Source organism: Geotrypetes seraphini, chromosome 1 (genome assembly GCF_902459505.1).
Source record: "Geotrypetes seraphini chromosome 1, aGeoSer1.1, whole genome shotgun sequence".
Classification (NCBI taxonomy): Eukaryota; Metazoa; Chordata; class Amphibia; order Gymnophiona; family Dermophiidae; genus Geotrypetes; species Geotrypetes seraphini.
The window spans coordinates 253,880,929-253,901,132 of record NC_047084.1 but is presented as its reverse complement, the minus strand read 5'-3'; the positions used below and the strand labels follow the sequence as shown (position 1 = coordinate 253,901,132).

General features: G+C 39.5%; 1 protein-coding gene across 1 annotated transcript in view; it reads right to left on the bottom strand.

Annotated features, from left to right (window-relative positions):
- Positions 1-995: 995 nt before the first annotated feature.
- Positions 996-20,204, bottom strand: part of STK32B (serine/threonine kinase 32B) — a 353,804-nt gene continuing 334,595 nt past the window's right edge. The window contains exons 11-12 of the mRNA XM_033949387.1: positions 14,937-15,001; positions 996-2,117 (exon numbers count right to left, since the gene is read on the bottom strand). Coding sequence (XP_033805278.1) covers positions 1,979-2,117; positions 14,937-15,001 — 204 coding nt within the window. The 3' untranslated portion in view covers positions 996-1,978. The remainder of the gene's footprint in view (positions 2,118-14,936; positions 15,002-20,204) is intronic.

The window sequence follows — 20,204 nt, the reverse complement described above, 5'->3', positions numbered from 1 at the left end:
TATCATAGTTGTTGGGTTTTCCCTAAATGTACACAGTGAATATCTGTCAATGGCTCTCTTCAGTATTTTCAGTTCTATTCCATAATGCACAAATTGAAGATAAGATATATCTAAATTCATGCGTTTGTAATTTTCTTTTACTTTTAGGCATGTAGGGGTCCTTTTACTAAGGTGCGCTAATCGAATTAGCATGCACAAAAGATTAGCACGCGCTAAATGCTAAGGCACCCATTATATTCTACGGGCGCCTTAGCATTTAGCGTGCACTAAATCAGCGCCTCTTAATGAAAGGACCCCGTAGTTTGTCAAAAGTACCAGATCTTTGTCCTAACATATGTTTTTATTAATATTTATTTATTTACATTATATACATATATTTAAGACTCACCATTAATCATAATGGTGTGCATTTATTTAGTAGAACACCCAAACAGGAACTTAATACACTCTATAAATCCAACCTGCACACTGTCTGTGTGTCAACTAGGATAAAGCTTGTACTGGAAAACTTTCATAGTAAGGATAACTAGGGTAAATTGTAGCCGCTAAACTGTATACCACGTATATTAGTATTAGACCCCTAGTCTGTGCCTAGTTAGGATAAAAACTTGTATCGTAAACTTGTACTGAAATTACGGCAAATTGAGTGCAATTTGTAACCTGTTAACTGTCTACTATCCCTAGTGTGACCATATGGCTCTAGAAAAAAGGGGACGGATTGAGACATCCGGGTTTTACTTCCATTGAAAGCAACCAAGATGTCTCAATCTGTTCTCCTTACTTCCATTGCTTTCAATGGAAGTAAAACCCGGATGTCTCAATCCGTCCCCTTTTTTCTGGAGCCATATGGTCACACTAACTATCCCCCTCTTTTACGAGACTGCGATAGCAGTTTCTAGTGCGGGGAGCCGTGCTGAATGGCCTGCGCTGCTCCCGACGCTCATAGGAACTCAATGAGCATCGGGAGCCGTGCGAACCATTCAGTGCAGCTCCCTGCGCTAGAAACTGCCATCGCAGTTTCGTAAAAGGAGGCCTATGTTTTTAACCTGTAACTGGGGACAATGGGGTAGAAACCGAATTAAATAAATAAACAAATAAATATAATCTGTTTGTTCAGAAACATATACCGAACCTTCTCTGGGATGGAAAGTTCTATTTTTACTACTTTGTTGCTTGATTTGTCTGACCATTTCTAAAAGGGAGAAGAGAAAGGAGGAACAATGTTGATATCTTTGCCCAATTACATCTGAACAAACTGAGGCACATGGCGACAAAATTTTTTTTCCCCAAGTTTCACCCAGGGAGCAAGATGAAGATTTATGCTCACAAACTTCCTAACTCAAGATTTCATTGCTCTAACCTTTACCGTATACCATATTTCTTACCTGGCTATAATTTGTAGAAGCTTAACATTCCTTCAACAGTGTAGAATGGTCAAATTGCCCAATATGGAGGTCTATTTGCTACATACAGTGCATGGCAATGCTTACTAATGGGTGTTACTAACAAAGGGTCCTTTTATTTCTAATGAGAAATATTAACTAATAATGTGAAATGATGCACCTCAATACATAAACCACATGGTGGGATGATCCCATTTTCCCTTTCCTCCCTTAAGGACAAATGATTTTTTTCTGAAGAAACTTGTGTCTAGATAAAGGCAGAGTTCTGACAGACTCCAAAATTATTTATCTTCAAGTTTTAATCCAGGATGTGGATGGTGTGTTGTCTTAGGAAACTGGAAATGTGAATACGTTGAAGTTGATATAATTTGATTTTTTTTTTCTTCCAAAAATACAGACTGAAAAGGATTCACCTCATGTATAGAAACTCAACATCATGAGCTGTGCCTGTATATTAGAAAAACATCGCTTTGTGAAGAAGTCACAGTTTTTCAGGATAGGAAAAAAATATAAAGAGAGATCATTTCAGAACCTTCTGAGGCATCATGATTTTCCAACAAGTGGTAACTCTGCAACTAGCTGCTGCATCCTCTTGTGCAGCCGTATCCAAGAAAGTTGTTGTTGCGCCCATCCTGAAACTTTCCATGGGCTTGGGAGGATGCTCTCGTTTCCATGCTAGAAGCCTGTCCACTTTGCTCTTGTTGTCTTCTTAATCTACAGAAAAAAATATGATTAGAACATCAGTATGCAGAGTTGATTTGAAGATGGTGGACTGGCAGAAATAAAAGAATTATTTTGTGGACCGGCATCGGTCTGTGGACCAGCGGTTGAAGAACACTGGGCTACGTTGTGGGCCAGACCCCGCCCATCTCTACCCAATCTCCACTCCAGACTCCGCCCCCATAATAATACTAATTGTAACACTATTTTTTCCATTCATTTTTCACAGATACACAATATAATCTTATTAACAACACATAATGGTTAACCACAACATTAAACTACACAAAGCACACTGGCTGCAGATGTAAATTCTCAAAACTGACATAATTCAAACACAAAATTCAAAAATAAAATAATCCCCCCTACCTTTGTTGTCTCCCTCCCTCTATGCTATGCCTTACCTTCTGGCCTGCTCCTGCCTGGCCATTTTATGCCGCCTCCAGTGTTATCTTCAGGCTGGCTCCCTCTTTCTCACTGATGCAGTGCACAAAGCTGCAGGCAGTGGCTCCTTGTGCATCCCGCACCTCATCTGGAAGCTTTCCCTTTGACGTTGCAACATCAGAGAGAAGGCTTCCGGTTCAGGCGCAGGACACGCGTAGGAGACACTTCCCGTGGATTTGTGCACTGAATCAGTGAGGAAGAGGGAGCTGGCTCGAAGATAACGCCACATCGATTGCACTGTGGACCGGTGGTTGAAGAACACTGTTTTGGGCCTGATACACGTGCTGGCCCTGTGGACCGGCAGGAAGTTTCTGTGGACCGGCACTGGTCCACGGACCGGTGGTTGAAGAACACTGGTGTACACAGTATAACAGTAATCATACAATGGGATTTCTTCAGAGAAATTTTTGAAATCCCTTCATGGGTGTAATTTCATAAAGCATTTTCTGTGTGAACAGCACATTTTATGAAGAGAAAAGAGTTCTTATAAAATTGTATACCGATGTAAAAAGTATGTTTAAAAGGTAAAGGGGATGGGAATTGATATATACTGCTTCTTCTGTGTTTAAAACACTCCTCAAGACATTTCTCTTTAAAGATGCTTATCAGAGAATGACATGGCGGTTGTTACTCACGGCTAGCCGCGAGTAGTCACGGGTAACCCGCTGAAATGGGGAAGAAAAAATAGTGGCCGCTAGGGGGATGGGGACAAGGCCATTCATCGCCCCGTGGTGAATGGACTTGTCTCCGCAGTGAGGCAATCAAGGATCGCACGATACCCACCCGCCCGATCGCAGCGTTCCGCCATCTCCCTCCCTCAACCTCACCTTAGATGTAGAGCACTGATCTTCACCGCCGGTCGCTGGAAATTTCTGCCGGTCCGCGCAGGGCCAGCAAGATTAAAGGACAGGGGCAAAAATAAAAAAAAAAGCATCCCTCTTTTTCCCCTGCTCTTACCGCCCTGCTGCAGTTGCTAAAGCCGACAGGAAGCCTTTCTGACGTCAATTCTGACGTCGGAGAGGACATTCTGGGCCAGCCAATCGCTACAGTTTTGTAAAAGGGGGAGGGGTTAGTGTGTGATTCCATATTCCATATTAGGCGAAGGTGTTTTCTGTGTTCTGTGTGTTCGAAAGACATGGTTTTCTGTTAGGATTGACGGTGTAGGATTGATCTGTACTAGTCTGGCTTATTTAGTTTTACAATGGGTGTATTGATGTTGTACTGCTCACTGCAGTATGTAAGATGCTGCCTTTTCCTAGGTACTCATGTGTGACGTGTGGCTTGTTACTAAAAATCATGTTCCTCATACATATGGGGATGTGTGTGCCAAAAAATGATGGGCCCCGGGTGTCACATATGCTAGGTACGCCATTGGACAATCCTCTCCTTCCTGTGTCTCCGCAGTGAGGCAATCAAGGATCGCACGATACCCACCCGCCCGATCGCAGCGTTCCGCCATCTCCCTCCCTCCACCTCACCTTAGATGTAGAGCACTGATCTTCACCGCCGGTCGCTGGAAATTTCTGCCGGTCCGCGCAGGGCCGGCAAGATTAAAGGACAGGCGCAAAAATAAAAAAAAAAGCATCCCTCTTTTTCCCCTGCTCTTACCGCCCTGCTGCAGTTGCTAAAGCCGACAGGAAGCCTTTCTGACGTCAATTCTGACGTCGGAGAGGACATTCTGGGCCAGCCAATCGCTACAGTTTTGTAAAAGGGGGAGGGGTTAGTGTGTGATTCCATATTCCATATTAGGCGAAGGTGTTTTCTGTGTTCTGTGTGTTCGAAAGACATGGTTTTCTGTTAGGATTGACGGTGTAGGATTGATCTGTACTAGTCTGGCTTATTTAGTTTTACAATGGGTGTATTGATGTTGTACTGCTCACTGCAGTATGTAAGATGCTGCCTTTTCCTAGGTACTCATGTGTGACGTGTGGCTTGTTACTAAAAATCATGTTCCTCATACATATGGGGGTGTGTGTGCCAAAAAATGATGGGCCCCGGGTGTCACATATGCTAGGTACGCCATTGGACAATCCTCTCCTTCCTGTGTCATCAGCTCGCAATCTGTGGACAAATGTAAAGTGATGCACATTGGGAAGAATAACCCAAATCACAGTTATCTAACACTACTGGTTAGTGCCCAAAAAATGGATCTGGGTGTCATTGTAGAGAATACGATGAAACCTTCTGTCCAATGTGCGGCGGCGGCCAAAAAATCAAACAAGATGCTAGGAATTATTTTAAAAGGATGGTTAACAAGACTAAAGATATTATAATGCCTCTGTATTGCTCCATGGTGTGTCCTCACCTGGAGTATTGCATTCAATTCTGGTCTCCTTATCTTAAGAAAGATATAGCAGCACTAGAAAAGGTTCAAAGAAGAGTGACCAAGATGATAAAGGGGATGAAACTCCTCTTGTATGAGGAAAGACTAAAAAGGTTAGGGCTCTTCAGCTTGGAAAAAAGACGGCTGAGGGGATATATAATTGAAGTCTACAAAATCCTGAATGGAGTAGAATGGTACAAGTGGACTGATTTTTCACTCCGTCAAAAATTACAAAGACTAGGGGGCACTCAATGAAGTTACAGGGAAATACTTTTAAAACCAATAGGAGGAAATTTTTTTCACTCAGAGAATAGTTAATATCTGGAACGCATTGCCAGAGGTTGTGGTAAGAGCAGATAGCATAGCTGGTTTAAGAAAGGTTTAGACAATTTCCTGGAGGAAAAGACCATAGTCTGTTATTGAGAAAGTCATGGAGCAAGCCACTGCTTGCCCTGGATCGGTAGCATGGAATGTTGCTGCTTTTTGGGTTTTTACCTGGTACTAATGACCTGGATTGGCCTCCGTGAGAATGGGCTACTAGATTTGATGGACTTTTGGTCTGACCCAGTAAGGCTATTCTTATGTTCTTATGTTCTCAGGGTCTTCTTTTTCCTCCACTCAGATCCAACAAACTACTACAGCCTGTCATTTCTTCCTCTACAATATTAACAAAATCCAACCTCTCCTTTCTAACCACACTACCAAAACCCTTATCTACACTCTCATCACCTCTCGCTAAGATTGCTGCAACTTGCTTCTCTTGGGTCTTCTGTTCAACCATCTCTCCCCTCCAATCCGTACAAAATTCTGCTGCACAACTTATATTCCTCGAGAAGAACTATACTCACATTACCCCTCTCCTCAAGTCACTTCATTAGCTCCCCATCCATTTCCAAATACAATTCAAACTCTTCTTACTGACGTACAAGTGCACTAACTATGCAGCCCCTCAATATCTTTCTTCACTTATCTCCTATAGATATTTTAGAAACTACTCTTTATCTGCATGCCTTTTCTAAAATATCATTGGAAATGAGCATTTCCAACATGGCTCTTCATTTCCAATCTCTATATGTGAAATGGGGCTTCACGTGTCTTTATAAAGTAGGCTTAAAATAGGTCCCTATTTGGCTTCCTAACCTAGACAATCTGTTATAAAATTATTCTTTTATTGTTCATCATTCAGAGTACAGGCAACAGGATATGCTCCATCTGTCTGCTTTGCAGATAATCAAGTCACCATGCTAGAAATTGAATGATATATTTCTGTCAGGCAATGCTTAATTTAATTTTCTAGGAACTCAAGTGTAAATATAACAGGTGCTACAGTGTGAATGGCTGACCTGACAATCCAGCAGCAGCTTCTGAAAAAAAAAAAAAAAAGAATGATGCTTTTTTTCTAGCTCATTAATGACAGGTTGCAACCATGTGCTGCAACTATATTCTTGATAAGGAAAATAATTGCTTATTAAGTAAAACATCTTATTTCCCGTTCATTGTAAGGACCACTGATCTGCTAGTTATTAAGGGATGCTGAGAATCAACCCCCTATCTTTTCAGGCCGGACCTTTTTAATCACTGTGCTATAGTGGGATAGGCTTGTGATCTATGCCTAGGTGTCATTGTAGACAATGCGGTGGTGGCCAAAAAAGCAAACAAGATGGTACAAATGATTTATAAAGGGATGATTAACAAGACTAAAGATATTATAATGCCTCTGTATTGCTTCATGGTGCGACCTCACATGGAATATTGCGTTCAGTTTTGGTCTCCTTATCTCAAGAAAGATATAGCGGCACTAGAAAAGGTTCAAAGAAGAGCGACCAAGATGATAAAGGGGGTGGAATGCCTCTCATATGAGGAAAGACTAAAAAGGTTAGGGCTTTTCAGCTTGCGAAAGAGAAGGCTGAGGGGAGATATGATTGAAGTCTACAAAATCCTGAGTGGAGTAGAACGGGTACAAGTGGATCGATTTTTCACTCCGTCAAAAATTACAAAGACTAGGGGACACTCGATGAAACTGCAGGGATATACTTTTAAAACCAATAGGAGGAAATATTTTTTCACTCAGAGAATAGTTAAGTTCTGGAATGCATTGCCAGAGGTTGTGGTAAAAGTGTAAAGCATAGCTGGTTTTAAGAAAGGTTTGGACAAAATCCTAGAGGAAAAGTCCATAGTTTATTATTAAGACATGGGGAAGCCACTGCTTGCATGGAATGTTGCTACTCTGGATTGGCCTCCATGAGAACGGGCTACTGTTCTTGATGGATCATTGGTCTGACCCAGTAAGGCTATTCTTATGTTCTTATATGTAAGGTGTCTTGCATGATAGCTGTGTAAGAACATAAGAATAGTCACACTGGGTCAGACCAATGGTCCATCTAGTCCAGTGTCCTGTCTCCACAGTAGCCAATCCAGGTATCTGGCAAAAAACCAACTAGCAGAAACATTCCATGCTACTGATCCCAGGGCAAGCAATGGCTTCCCCTATGTCTGTCTTAATTGCAGACTATGAACTTTTTCTCCAGGAACTTGTCCAAACCTTTTTTTTAAAACCAGCTATATTAACTACTGTTACAATATCCACTGGCAACATGTTCAACAGCTTAACTATTCTCTGAGTAAAAAAAAAATATTTTCCCTGGTACACAAATTGACTTAACAAATTTCTTAGAAAGCTCTCTTGATGTAGTAATGGAAAGGACTACCCTTCTGGTGACTTTTGCTCTCAAGTTTGATAGAGATTTAATACTTAAGACTTATTTCAGAAATATGAATGTTCAATTTTTGGGTTCAACTATACGTATATTTCCTGATTTTTCAAAGGCGACACAGAAGAGAAGTGACTTCTTGGTTTATAGACCGAGAGTCATATCTCTAGGTGCAACCTTTATTTTGAAGTTTCCGTCAAAATGTTGTGTTACTTATGGTGGGAAAAATTTTCTTTTTTTTGAGTCCAAACAACTGTTAGAATTTATTGTGGCTAAAGAAGGTAGTGAAATCATAATTGATTCTGTTGCCATTCCAAAAGAGTAGCGCGAACTGGCAGCTTCCTGCGCCCTTTGTGAATGCTCCTAGGATGATAGATTGTTATTTCATTCTTTTTATTTCTATTCTTTGACTCCATATTATTTGTGGACTAAATAATAATGTTTTTTCTTTTGTGGGCCTCCACGTTAGATTATTTTATTCTTGGAAATTACAAATCTCTGATCGAGTATGTTTATTATGCTTGTATGATCAATTAAAATGATAAAAAAAAAAAAAATTTCCTTCTATTGGTTTTGAAAGTATTTCACTGTAATTTCATTGAGTATCCCCTAGTCTTTGTAATTTTTGATGGAGTAAAAATTGATTCATTTGTACCCATTCTATATCATTCAGGATTTTGTAGACTTCAATCATATCACCCCTCAGCTATGTCTTTTCCAAACTAAAGACCCCAAACCTCTTTAGTCTTTTTTTTTTTATTATCAATTAGTTACACACAAAGCATTAACTTTGAAAAGAAAATTAGAAAATTTACAATCAATTTCACTAAATTAGAGCAAACAAGGTTCAACTTATTATATAGTCCACAATTGGGAGAACAAATTAAGAATATAAACATCCCTTCCAGGAAAAAGGGTAAATTCTAATACAGTTATAATAGAGCAGTTAACCTCGGCTAATTATTAACAGACATGAGTTATCCTGTACTTCCCTAGGTAGCATTAGAAATCCCTTTTCCTTCTAAGAAAAAGCGCAGCTGTTCTGGGTCAAAGAAAATATACTTATTTGCTTGATAATTAATTAAACATTTACAGGGAAACCTCAACTGAAAGGAGGCTCCCACAGAAATAACTTTAGACCTATATTGCAAAAATTCTTTCCTTTGACTTTGAGTCCATCTTAAAACATCCGGGAAGATATAAATTTTTTCTCCCAAGTAGAAAATCTATTTTAAATTAAAGTATAGTTTCAAAATCATGTCCTTTTCTTGAAGAAAAATGAAGGATACTATCAAAGTAATATGACCCAGAATTTCAATTACAAAAGATTCCAATACCTCCGGAACTCCTAACTGTGCTTGTTCTTCCTCTTCTTTCTTTTCCATGGTAGTTCGTTTAAGGAAATAAAGTTTTTGTATTGGGGGGATATTAGACTCCGGGATTTTCAAAATGGAGGTCAAAAAATCTTTAAAGATAACATAGTAACATAGTAGATGATGGCAGATAAAGACACGAATGGTCCATCCAGTCTGCCCAACCTGATTCAATTTAAATTTTTTAATTTTTTCTTCTTAGCTATTTCTGGGTAAGAATCCAAAGCTTTACCTGGTACTGTGCTTGGGTTCCAACTGCTGAAATCTCTGTTAAGACTTACTCCAGCCCATCTACACCCTCCCAGCCATTGAAGCCCTCTCCGGCCCGAAAGCCGACGCCGCCCCAACCTCTCCCTGCTTTGGCCGACCCTGCTTCGCGATCGAGCTGTTGGGGGAAATGCTGCCGGGTCCTGCCTTCGCGGAAACAGAAAGTAGGCAAGACCCGGCAGCAAGAAGAGCAAATGCTTCACTAACCTGTCTCCCGCCTTAGCCCATAGCGAATGCTTGCTTCAGGGCTCTCAACATGTGCGTGCCGGCTTCCCTTCTCCCCCTCCCCTCCCCCGGACATAACTTCCGGTTTCGGAGGGAAGAGAAGGGAAGCCAGCACGCACATGTTAGAGCCACGGAGCATAAGTTCGCTACAGGCTGAAATCTCCAAGCCGGTTTTTTTTGTTTTTTTTTAATGTTCAGCAGCAGCAGATGACAGCTGGGCGGACCGCCCAGCTAAAAGGCCCTAGAGAGAACACTGGAGAGGAAGGCTGATCGGCCAGGTAGATCAGGACGGCAACACGAGTCTATCACGGAGCCCGGAATGAGCTCCGCGATCGACTCGCGTTGCCTTCCTGAGCTACTGGTCGATCGCGATCGACGTGTTGGGCACCCCTGCATTAGACCATTCCTCTAACTTTTGCAGATCCTTTTTCATATTTTCCACTCCCTCTTCGGTGTCTACTCTTACAAATCTTGGTATCATCTGCAAAAAGGCACACTTTTCCTTCTAACCCTTCAGCAATGTCACTCACAAACATATTGAACAGGATTGGCCCCAGCACCGAACACTGAGGGACTCCACTACTCACCTTTCCTTCGTCCGAGCGACTTCCATTAACCACCACACTCTGACATCTGTCCGACAGCCAGTTTCTGACCCAGTTCACTGCTTTGGGTCCTAACTTCAGCCCTTCAAGTTTGTTCAACAGCCTCCTATGAGGAACTGTATCAAAGGCTTTGCTGAAATCCAAGTAAATTACATCTATCATATGTCCTCGATCCAGATCTCTCCTGAGGTCATATATTTGGGTATAGGAAAATTCAATAGCCTTAAATTCAAACTCCTAGATTAATTTTCAAGATTTTCAATTTTCTTTAAATAGAAAGTTTTATCTGTAACCTGTTGTTTATTAAAAGTTTTGACCTCAAACATAGTTTGTTCTATTCCCCCAATTTTCTGATTTTGCTGTTGAATCTGAGTTTCAATTTGATTCATTTTTATTGGAAGGCCAAGTGTTAGTGATATAACGTTGGTACTTACCAAATGAAGGTTTTCTATTGCTGACCAAAGAGAGTCCAGGGTTACCACCGATGGCTGAGAAGCGGTTTGAGTTGGGTCAAATGAGACTGATCTTGTTCCTTCCGCCGGACTCCTTTGCAGCTCATGTCTCCTCTCAACTCACCACCGTTCTCCTTCGGTGCTCCTCCCTCAATCGGCTTCTTCAAGATTGAAGGCATTGAAGCTTCTGCCCCTGAAGTTGCTAGCTGCAACGGGTTCTCCCTCCCTTCCACTCCCAGGGAGCCCTCTAGTCGGAGATTCGTTGCAGTCGCATTTCCGGGCGGGAGGGGAGGGTCAGGTCCAGCTGGGCTCAGCGAGAATTCACTGTCTAAGCTGAGCCTTTCCTGCAGCTCTGCAGCAGAGATGCCTATCACCGAGGGGGACTGTAAACGAAGTCATTAGTCTGAGGCGGTGTAGATGTACTAGACAGGGGTAGAGGAGTGATCCTCTGCCTTCCCCTTCTTTTCGGCATCGAAGCAATACAGCCAACATTGTAGGTAAGAATTTTAGGACTCGCCGAAACAGGAGCTCAAAAACGCACGTCCTGCTCTGTCACCATCTTATCGCCATCTTAATTGTTCTCCTCTTTAGTCTTTCCTCATACGAGAGGAGTTCCACCCCCTTTATCATCTTGGTTGCTCTTCTTTGAACCTTTTCTAATTCTGCTATATCGTTTTTGAGATACAGTGGCCAGAATTGAACACGATAGTGTTCTTCATGATTCCCATCTGCTTTCACTAATGGCTTCCCACCCAAAGTGTCCCATATATTGCTGGCCAGTTCTTGTGCTAGCTTTTCAGGTTCATCATGGCTTAATTTCCTCAGTTTTGTTCTTGTGTATCCTGCTCTTGTTTCTGAATCATAGTTTTGAACCTAGCTGCAGTTCTTGCTTCTGGATTAGAAGGAAACCATGTTTTGCTTTCACCACTGAAACTGATCCAAAACTAATTTTCAGCATGTTTCAGTCTGGCCAAAAAATGCTTTTTGAAATTCCTGTCATTTTTCAATTTTTGACCGAAACCCATCACTTGTTTTCAGCAGTAACCACATCCCCCTCCAGGAGTAGCCAGCCTTTCTCCCTCTCCCCCCAAACAGGAATAGCAGGCCCACCTAACAGTAAACCTGGAAAGGCTCAATGGAAAATGAAGAAAGTGCATTCTGTATATGGCACTCAAAATTGTCTGTGCAAATTTGGGTGTTTCTGCAATTTAATTTAATAATGAGTCAATTAGTGCAATAATTGGGTGCCAACAAATAATTTTGGCGCTAATTGGCAAGAATCCGAATTTATAAAACATTGATTAGGAAGATATGTGTGTAAAGATGTGCACATCAATTATCTTATGCATAGTTCTGGAAAAAGGGTGTGGTCATGGGAGAGGCATGGGCAGGTCAGGAGCATTCCTAGAATTTCTGTGCAGTGTTATAGAATATGGCAGATTGACACCTAATTTAGGAACAAGGATTTACATCAGGTTTCAGTCATTTAACATTCCATTGCTCCAGGTAGGTTAGGCAGATTCTGAGCCCACTGGGACAGATAAGGAGAAATACCTGAGTACCGCTTAGGTTATATGTGGTATTTAAATACTAAAATAAATAAATAAATAAGAACATAAGTATTGCCATACTGGAACAGACTGAAGGTTCATCAAGCCCAGAATCTTATTTCCAACAGTAGCCATCCCAAGTTCCAAGCACCTAGCTAGATCCCAAGTAATAAAACAGATCTTATGCTTCTTATCCTAAGAATAAGCAGTGGATTTCCCCAAGCCATCTCAATAATGGCCCATGGACTTCCCTTTTAGGAATTTATCCAAACCTTTTTTAAACCCCACTCAGCTAACTGAATTCACTACATTCTCCGGCAACAAATTCCAGAGTTTAATTACACATTATGTGAAGAAATATTTTCTCCGGTTTGTTTGAAATCTACTACTTAGTAGCTTCATCGCATGCTCCCTAGTCCTAATATTTTTGGAAAGAGTAAATAAGCGATTCACATCTACCCTTTATACTCCATTCAGTATTTTATAGATCTCTATCATATCACCCCTGAGCCGTCTCTTCTCCAAGCTGAAGAGCCCTAGCCGCTTTAGCCTTTCCTCTTAGGGAAGTCATCCCATCCATTTTATCAATTTTGTCACCCTTCTCTGTATCTTTTTTGAGATGCAGCGATCAGAACTGCACACAGTATTCGAGCTGTGACCGTATCATATAGTGCTACAAAGGCTAGAGTTTATTATATTTCTGAGCATATATGCACAGAAAGGGGTACCTAACCACAGGTGCCTACTTATAGAATTGCCTTTTGCGGCATATCTGAAGAAAGTGTGATTTTTAAAAAGGAATTTATAAAGGCATGTAAGTATTTACGTGGGTAAAATGGCTGATAGAAAATTGCTGTCCACAAATGCAGATAAAAGTGCATGTTGGTTTTACAATGCTCACATCCACAGGAAAAAAGAGGCATACCTGAGAATGGTTAAGTCAGTGGAGGAAAACAGTGTATATACCTTTGATTTGCAAACCGACCATCCTGCCTTTGTCCCCAATATCTGCAAGAGCCAGTTACCAGACATTTGGCCAATGGACATTTCACCGAACGGACATCTGACCAACCTTTGGTGAAATGTCCATTGGCTAAATATCTGCCGGCTACATGTTGATTTCATTATTTTTGCACAGGGTTCTCTGTTCTGTTTTTCATCTTAATACTGAATCTGCTGGTTTGAGTTCCTGTCTCCCTGAGCTGGCTGTTTTCCTCTTATTCCTCTTGGAGGAGTTAGTTGTGGAGGAGCAGGAAACCCATTTGAGTCCACCTAATCTTGAACTTCCACAAAAGGTAGGAATTAATAATGCACCACCCAGAAAGTGGATGGGAGACCCCAAATGTTAGGGTTGGGGGGTACCCTAAGATTGTGCAACCCTAAATGTTAGGTTGAGGATTAGGGGTAGTGGTAGTGGTTGGATTAGAGGGATAAGAAGGAAAACATCCAGCACATGGAGGAGAAACTCAAACCAGCAGATCCAGAGTTAAGGTAAAAAAGAAAGAGGCACCTGGTGCAAACATAATGAAGCCAACATTTGGCTGACTGATATTTCACCAAATGTCAGTCAAATGTCTCTTTGGTGAAATGTCTCTCAGCCAAATGTCCGGGAACCCACAAGTCATAGGTGCAAAACACTCAGATACTTATAACCTGTGTACATTGCACTTGCTAAATTTTGGAAAGGAAAAACAGGGGTGATTTCTCTGCTACTACTACTTATCACTTATATAGCGCAGAAAGGCGTACGCAGCGCTAAACTTTATGATATTTATAGACAATCCCTGCTCAGAAGAGCTTACAATCTAACTTAGATAGACAAGACATGACAGTAGGGGATGCAGAACTCAAGGTGTGAGGAGTTAGGAGTCAAAAGTATTCTCAAAGAGGTGGGCTTTCAAACAGGCCTTGAAGGCAGCTTGAAAATTTTTTGTATAAACCTATCCAAGTTAAAACTTCCTGCATAGATTGTAACTGTGTAAGTTGTTTAAAAAGACGCCCCACAATGACTGCCATCATAAAAAAACAAAGAACAATTAAACAATCAAACTGACATACATGTACAAGCACATATGTTCATTAGGAATTTTTCTTTCACAGAAACAGAGGAAATGAAGGAAGATAAAAGCCACATGGCCTATCTAGCCTGGTGTTAGGACTGTTCCTAACCATGCCATCTACCTTAGAGAGGTCATTATTGTAATATAGGCCCTCAAAACAAATTGTTAGTTAAAAAACTTAAAAACAGAAATTCTATTTAATCATGACAGCAGAGCTGTAGACTTTATAGCAATATATATAGTGGGAATTGTTTGCTTTTACATCCCATTCCTAACAATACTATCAAGTGTCATGTTGTGTTTATAATGATATCCACTTTCCTTCCAGTGTTTAGTGGAGTTGAAAAGAAAAGATAATGTCTTAGGTTTACAAGGCCAAGTCTACAAAGGCCATACAATGAACACCGCTGTGACTTTCCTGTTAAAATTTTATGAGCCATCGCCTTTTTTCTGACTTTGGTCTACACATGAAGAGGCGTCACTCGCACAATATTCTCTGCTGGATTATAGATGAGTTTCTCCTGAGACATTCAGTGACATTTACCTCTTTTTGTATTCTTTTGTTTAAATTCTTTATCTGTCATACATTTGGGACAAACACTGCTACCTGCTGAAAACTGGAAAACTGCCACAGTACTGAAAGTAAGGTAAGAAAACCATAGCAGTTAAAAATCATACACAATGTTAAGATCTGGTTTATCTGGAGGGGTGCTCTGTCACAATTACTCATCATTTGCCACACGCAACAAGAAAATCTTTCTTTGTTGAGACATCTGATATTGACATTGGAAAAAGATGCTTACTTTTCTCTGTTGAATATGATGAATTCTTTCCTCACGGCTTCCAAGCACTGCTGAAGATGTCCATTCTTTGAAAAGAGAAGAAAAGATTGATCAAATGACAGCAGATTCCATACTACATGAAAAGAGAAGTCAGCGGAGAACCATGAGCTTATACATATATTTAAATGTCTAGATTTTCCAAAAGAAATCAGGTGATAATGTCTGAGCTGTAAGAACATAATATAGTAAGTTAAACTATTGTGAATGGTTTAGAAAACTGCATTCTCAAATAAGGAAAAAAGTTATCCTTGGTAAGGTAACTAACACAAAAATTTAGGGCTCCTTTTACAAAGGTGTGCTTGTGGTTTTAGCGCGCGCTAACCACTACTGCCTCCTTTTAAACAGGTGGTAATTTTTCAGCACACGCTAATCTTGTGCATGCGCTAAAAACGCTAGCACACTGTAGAAAGATTTATGGATGACTAATCAGTTACATAAACAAATATGTGCTTGTTTGTCAGAGGCTAGGGAAAACCATAATCTCCTTACCCAAGGTTCGTTATTTTGCCAGTTTATACTAAGAATAGAGACCCAGGCTATGAGAAATACTTTATTATGAAAATAGAAAAATATAATTCATAAGCCAGCAGCAATAACTAATTATTGTTCATATAATATCCAAATACATATACGAAACTCAGTACATAATTATCACACCACACTTGTTAGATAAATGAGTAAAACTAATTCTTACACTCTAAATAATTCCTTATAATAATAATTCCTGAATAGCAGCAACTAAAAATATAGCTTATCACCCCGAGTAACTTTACATCTCCTTATCCCGAACCACAATAGAATTCTTTTATCTAACCCCAGCTGATAAGATAGATAAGTTCCTTATTCTCACCATCCAATTAGGTCAGGTGAAAGGGAAGACGTCTTCTACTCAGCACTGAAGATAAGAATTCTCTTGGTACAGGAACAAGTGTCCGTTAGTCACTGGAACAGCTGTAAATTAGGTTGGCAGCAAAGGTTTCCTTTATGTGATGGAATCTAGATCTGTTTAAAAGTCCGGCTCTCTTTCTCAGGCAGAGAGTCACAAGAGGTAACTTTCCAGGTCTTAATATTATAGAAGATGTGTAGAAAACACCTATGATAAGATGCGAGCTCCCTCACATCATAACACAGACTAAATTAATAATTAGGCACATTCCACTTGGTTCCCCGTACCAATCCAGAAACATAACTTAGATGAATAGCCTTTCTGTATAGAGTCTCATACAGGCTGAAACAGAGGCACCTTCGTTAGATAAGACCAGCACAGGAGCTATGCTTCCCCCAATATTCACACAGGCTGAGCATGTACGCATAGCTGGATGTCTTTGACTAGAATACAGTTCTGGTACATACCCAGAATGCATCAGGCATCATAACAGCAAAGATGTTTTCTTCTTTCATTTCTTGCATTCATGGTTCATGCTGGAAAAATTTCTTGCAGACAATGGTTCAGGCTTGATGATGTCAGAGAGGCCTAACCTTCAGGTGCAAATAAGGAAACACCCCTATAGCACCTTTGTAAAAGGAGCCCTTAATGATGCAGGAAATAAAAGTAGGACTGTCATCACATCACTTAGGTGCAATAGAGAATAATATTTCATTTAGAAAAATATCAGACTACAGTGAATCCTACATCTCATAGTTTTGACCTTTGCCCCCAACCATGTTGTATAACACAGAAACATGATAGCAGATAAGGAACAAATGGCCCATCCAGTCTGCCTATCCGCAGCATCTACTATCTTCTTCCAATTCCACCAGCTGCTCATACTGGCCTCAGTTCCCTTCTGACATCACAACCTGGTTACTTAAAGAGGTACGCAGAGGGGCAGAGAGGAGGAGATGTGCTAGTGCCTGGGACAGACCCCCCCCAATACTATACCCAGTCCCCTTACTAATGTAACCATGTAGGTCTTTATGTGCTGACATTTACTTTGTTTCTATGGCACTTATTTTCAAAGCATATGGACATCTCAAAATGCCCAAATGGATGTCCATGCGCCTGAGACCTCCAAATCTAAGGTTACCAAACGTCCGGGAAAACCAAGACATGTGCTTTTTTTAAAGGACTGTCCGGGTACTCGGACGGATTTTCCCAAACTTGGCAGTTTGTCTGGGTTTTGGAAAACTCTGGCTGCTTCTGGAGAGCTTCTGAGTATGTGCAGATGACATCACACATGTCCGTGCATGCTCGGAGGCCCTCAGATATAAGAGTTAAATGAGGATTTTCTACTAAAACTTGTAAAACGGTAAATGCAAATAATAGTAAGATTGAATGTATGTTATAGTACTTTTAAGGAATATGTATTTTGTTATAAGATTTTTAAAAAGTGGGGCCAATATAACTTGTAACTTGTAAATTAATTCATCTATATATTAACTGCATTTTTATAAGCATTAGATAACATTACTTTCTAAGAGAAGATAATGGATGATAGTAAGTTAAAGATGACAATATATTGGAAAATTAAAATGAAATATTTCATTAGGATATATTAGAGAATAATAAGTTGAGTAGATAACATAATTGAATGGATAATGAATATTTTTAGACTAGATAAATTTATTACTGGTTCAGATATTTATTTAAATATTAAGAAGTATTCTAGATCCAATCTGAAATATAGTCAATTAATTCACATGAGGTCTTTATAATATCTAAGTTTGTTAGTATTATATGAAACTTAAATGATTAATTGTGGAAAAGCTTATAGTAGTTTTTAATAAGGTTGATTTTAAGGTAACAGAATAATTTGACATATTAATTTATTATTGGCTATTTAATTTTTCAATTGGAAGATACATTATTTATAATGAATAATTGGGATTAACCTGGGGGGAGTTTTACAGTTATTTGTCTTTATAGGTGTTCTCAAGTATTTGTACTATATATATGGGTGGGGGGGAGGGTATTTTAATGGGTTATGTATAAGGGTGTATAGATGTGTAATGATAAAACAAAGGAAGGGTAGAAAAATGAATTATTATATGTTATATTTGAAGAACAGGATAGTAATAATTATATAAATGGATCTAAAAATCTTCTTGTTAAATGTCAATGGGCTAAATCACCCTATTAAATGTAAAAGAACACTTATTTTTTTAAAACAGCAGGCCTCAGATATATATATTTTATACAGGAATCACATCTATCTGAAATAGAATAAAAAAAGTTAGAAATAGGATGGGTAAAACATTTTTTTTACGCTCCCGCGGTAGGGAAAAAAGCTGGAGTGGCTATTCTGATTCATAAAAGATGTACGGCTACTTTCACTTTTAAAAATAGAGATCCCTCAGGAAGATGGGTGCATATAGAAATGAAGTTTGGGGAAAATTCTTTGGCGCTCATTAATATCTATGCCCCTAATTCTAATCAGAATTTTTTATATCTATACAAAAATTGCTATTGCCATTGGCTACTTCTAAATTAGTGGTAGCTAGAGACTTCAATGCTGTTATGGACCCATTGATAGACAAAAATCCTAGTAGGATAATTAAATCAATGGGATTAGATAACATGGTCTTGTGGTTTAAAAGATATTTGGAGGATCCTGCATTTTAATGCTCGGGAATTTTCATTTTGTTCTCATGTTCATAATTCATTTTCAAGAATAGATTATATTTTTGTTTCAGATTAATTAGTACAAAAACTGACGAAAGCTTTTATAGATCCAAACATCTTATCAGATCATGGAGTGTTTGGATTGAATTGAGGGTGAATGAAGAAGATATGGGAAGACTTGTTTGGAGATTTAATAATAAATGGTTTGCAGATTCAAAATTTCTTGAGGAAATTCAACAAAAGATGGAGGAATATTTTCAAATCAATGTATCAAAAGAAAATTCAGAGGAAATATTATGGAATGCTTTCAAAGCAACCATTAGGGGACAAATCATTTCATTTGCAGCACATGTTAGGAAAAAACTTAATTTAGAGTTTACTAATTTGGAAAAAGAGATTAAGGATTTAGAAACAAAATTATCGGCAAAATGGGAAATAGATTCTTTATAAGCCCTATTAAAGGTTAAATATAAATATAACGAGATTTCCTAACAGCTGGCAAAGAAAGATTTGTTTTCACAACAAGCTCTCTATTATGGAAACTCAAATAAAGCGGGAAGATTACTAGCTAATTATCTTAAAGTGAAAAAAAGGAAAGTAAAAATAATTGCAATTAAAGATGAAAAAGGCGATACTCATTTACAAATTACAAATATTCTAAAACAGTTTTAAATTTTTACAAATCTCTGTATTCTTCTGAGCTTTATTCTAACATAGAAAAGGATGGTATAGAATTTTTCAAATTAATTAAAGGTCCCAAAATTCCCGAGCATATAAAAGATAGTCTTGAAAAGCCCATATCGATAAAGGAATTACAAATAGCATTGAAGTCCCTTAGAGTTGGATCCGCTCCAGGTGGTGATGGTTACACAGTGGAATTTTATAAATCATTTCAAAATACCCTATTACCTTATTTGTTAAATTTATATCAGGCTCAACTAACTAAAGGTTGCATATTAGGTACTATGGCAGAATCCTTAACTATTGTTTTGCCGAAGCCAAATAAAGATCCTACATTGGTTTCAAACTACAGACCTATTTCCTTGATAAATGTAGATGGTAAACTCTTGGCTAAGTTATTGGCTTTACGCTTGGCTAAGGCTCTCCCTTATATCATTGAAATGCACCAAACTGGGTTTGTTGCTCAAAGACATTCTTCTAACAACACTAGATTGGCATTACATATTGTGACAATCCTGCATCCCAGAAATTTGGAATATGTCACAAATTAATATGGAAGGAATTACAAACCCTGATGCAGAAGGGCTGACCAAGTCAGAGGCCGGGGGTGTAGATCAGCTGACTATCCTATGGACAGTGAAGAAATGGAAGTAGAACAGAAAAGTTGTGACTTCCCGGATACTGTCCTGAAGCCAGGCAGTAAAGTTTTGCCTTACGATGTTCCAGGTCCTGTTAAACAGAAAGCAGCACAGCAGGGTGCCTGGAGAGAAATGATTCAAGCCGAGGGAAGGAAACTCTCCCCCCTGCAGCTAAAGGGAAGTGGTTTCTTCCCACAGCTTAAACAGAAGCTCTGTAATGAGCTTAGGGGAGCAGCAGGAACGGAGCAGAAAGGAACCAGCAAAGCCCTCGGGACAGGAGCAGTGCAGGAACACAAATCCCAGCATGAGGCTGAACTAACCTGGAAGCAGCCAGAGCTACTTACAGAA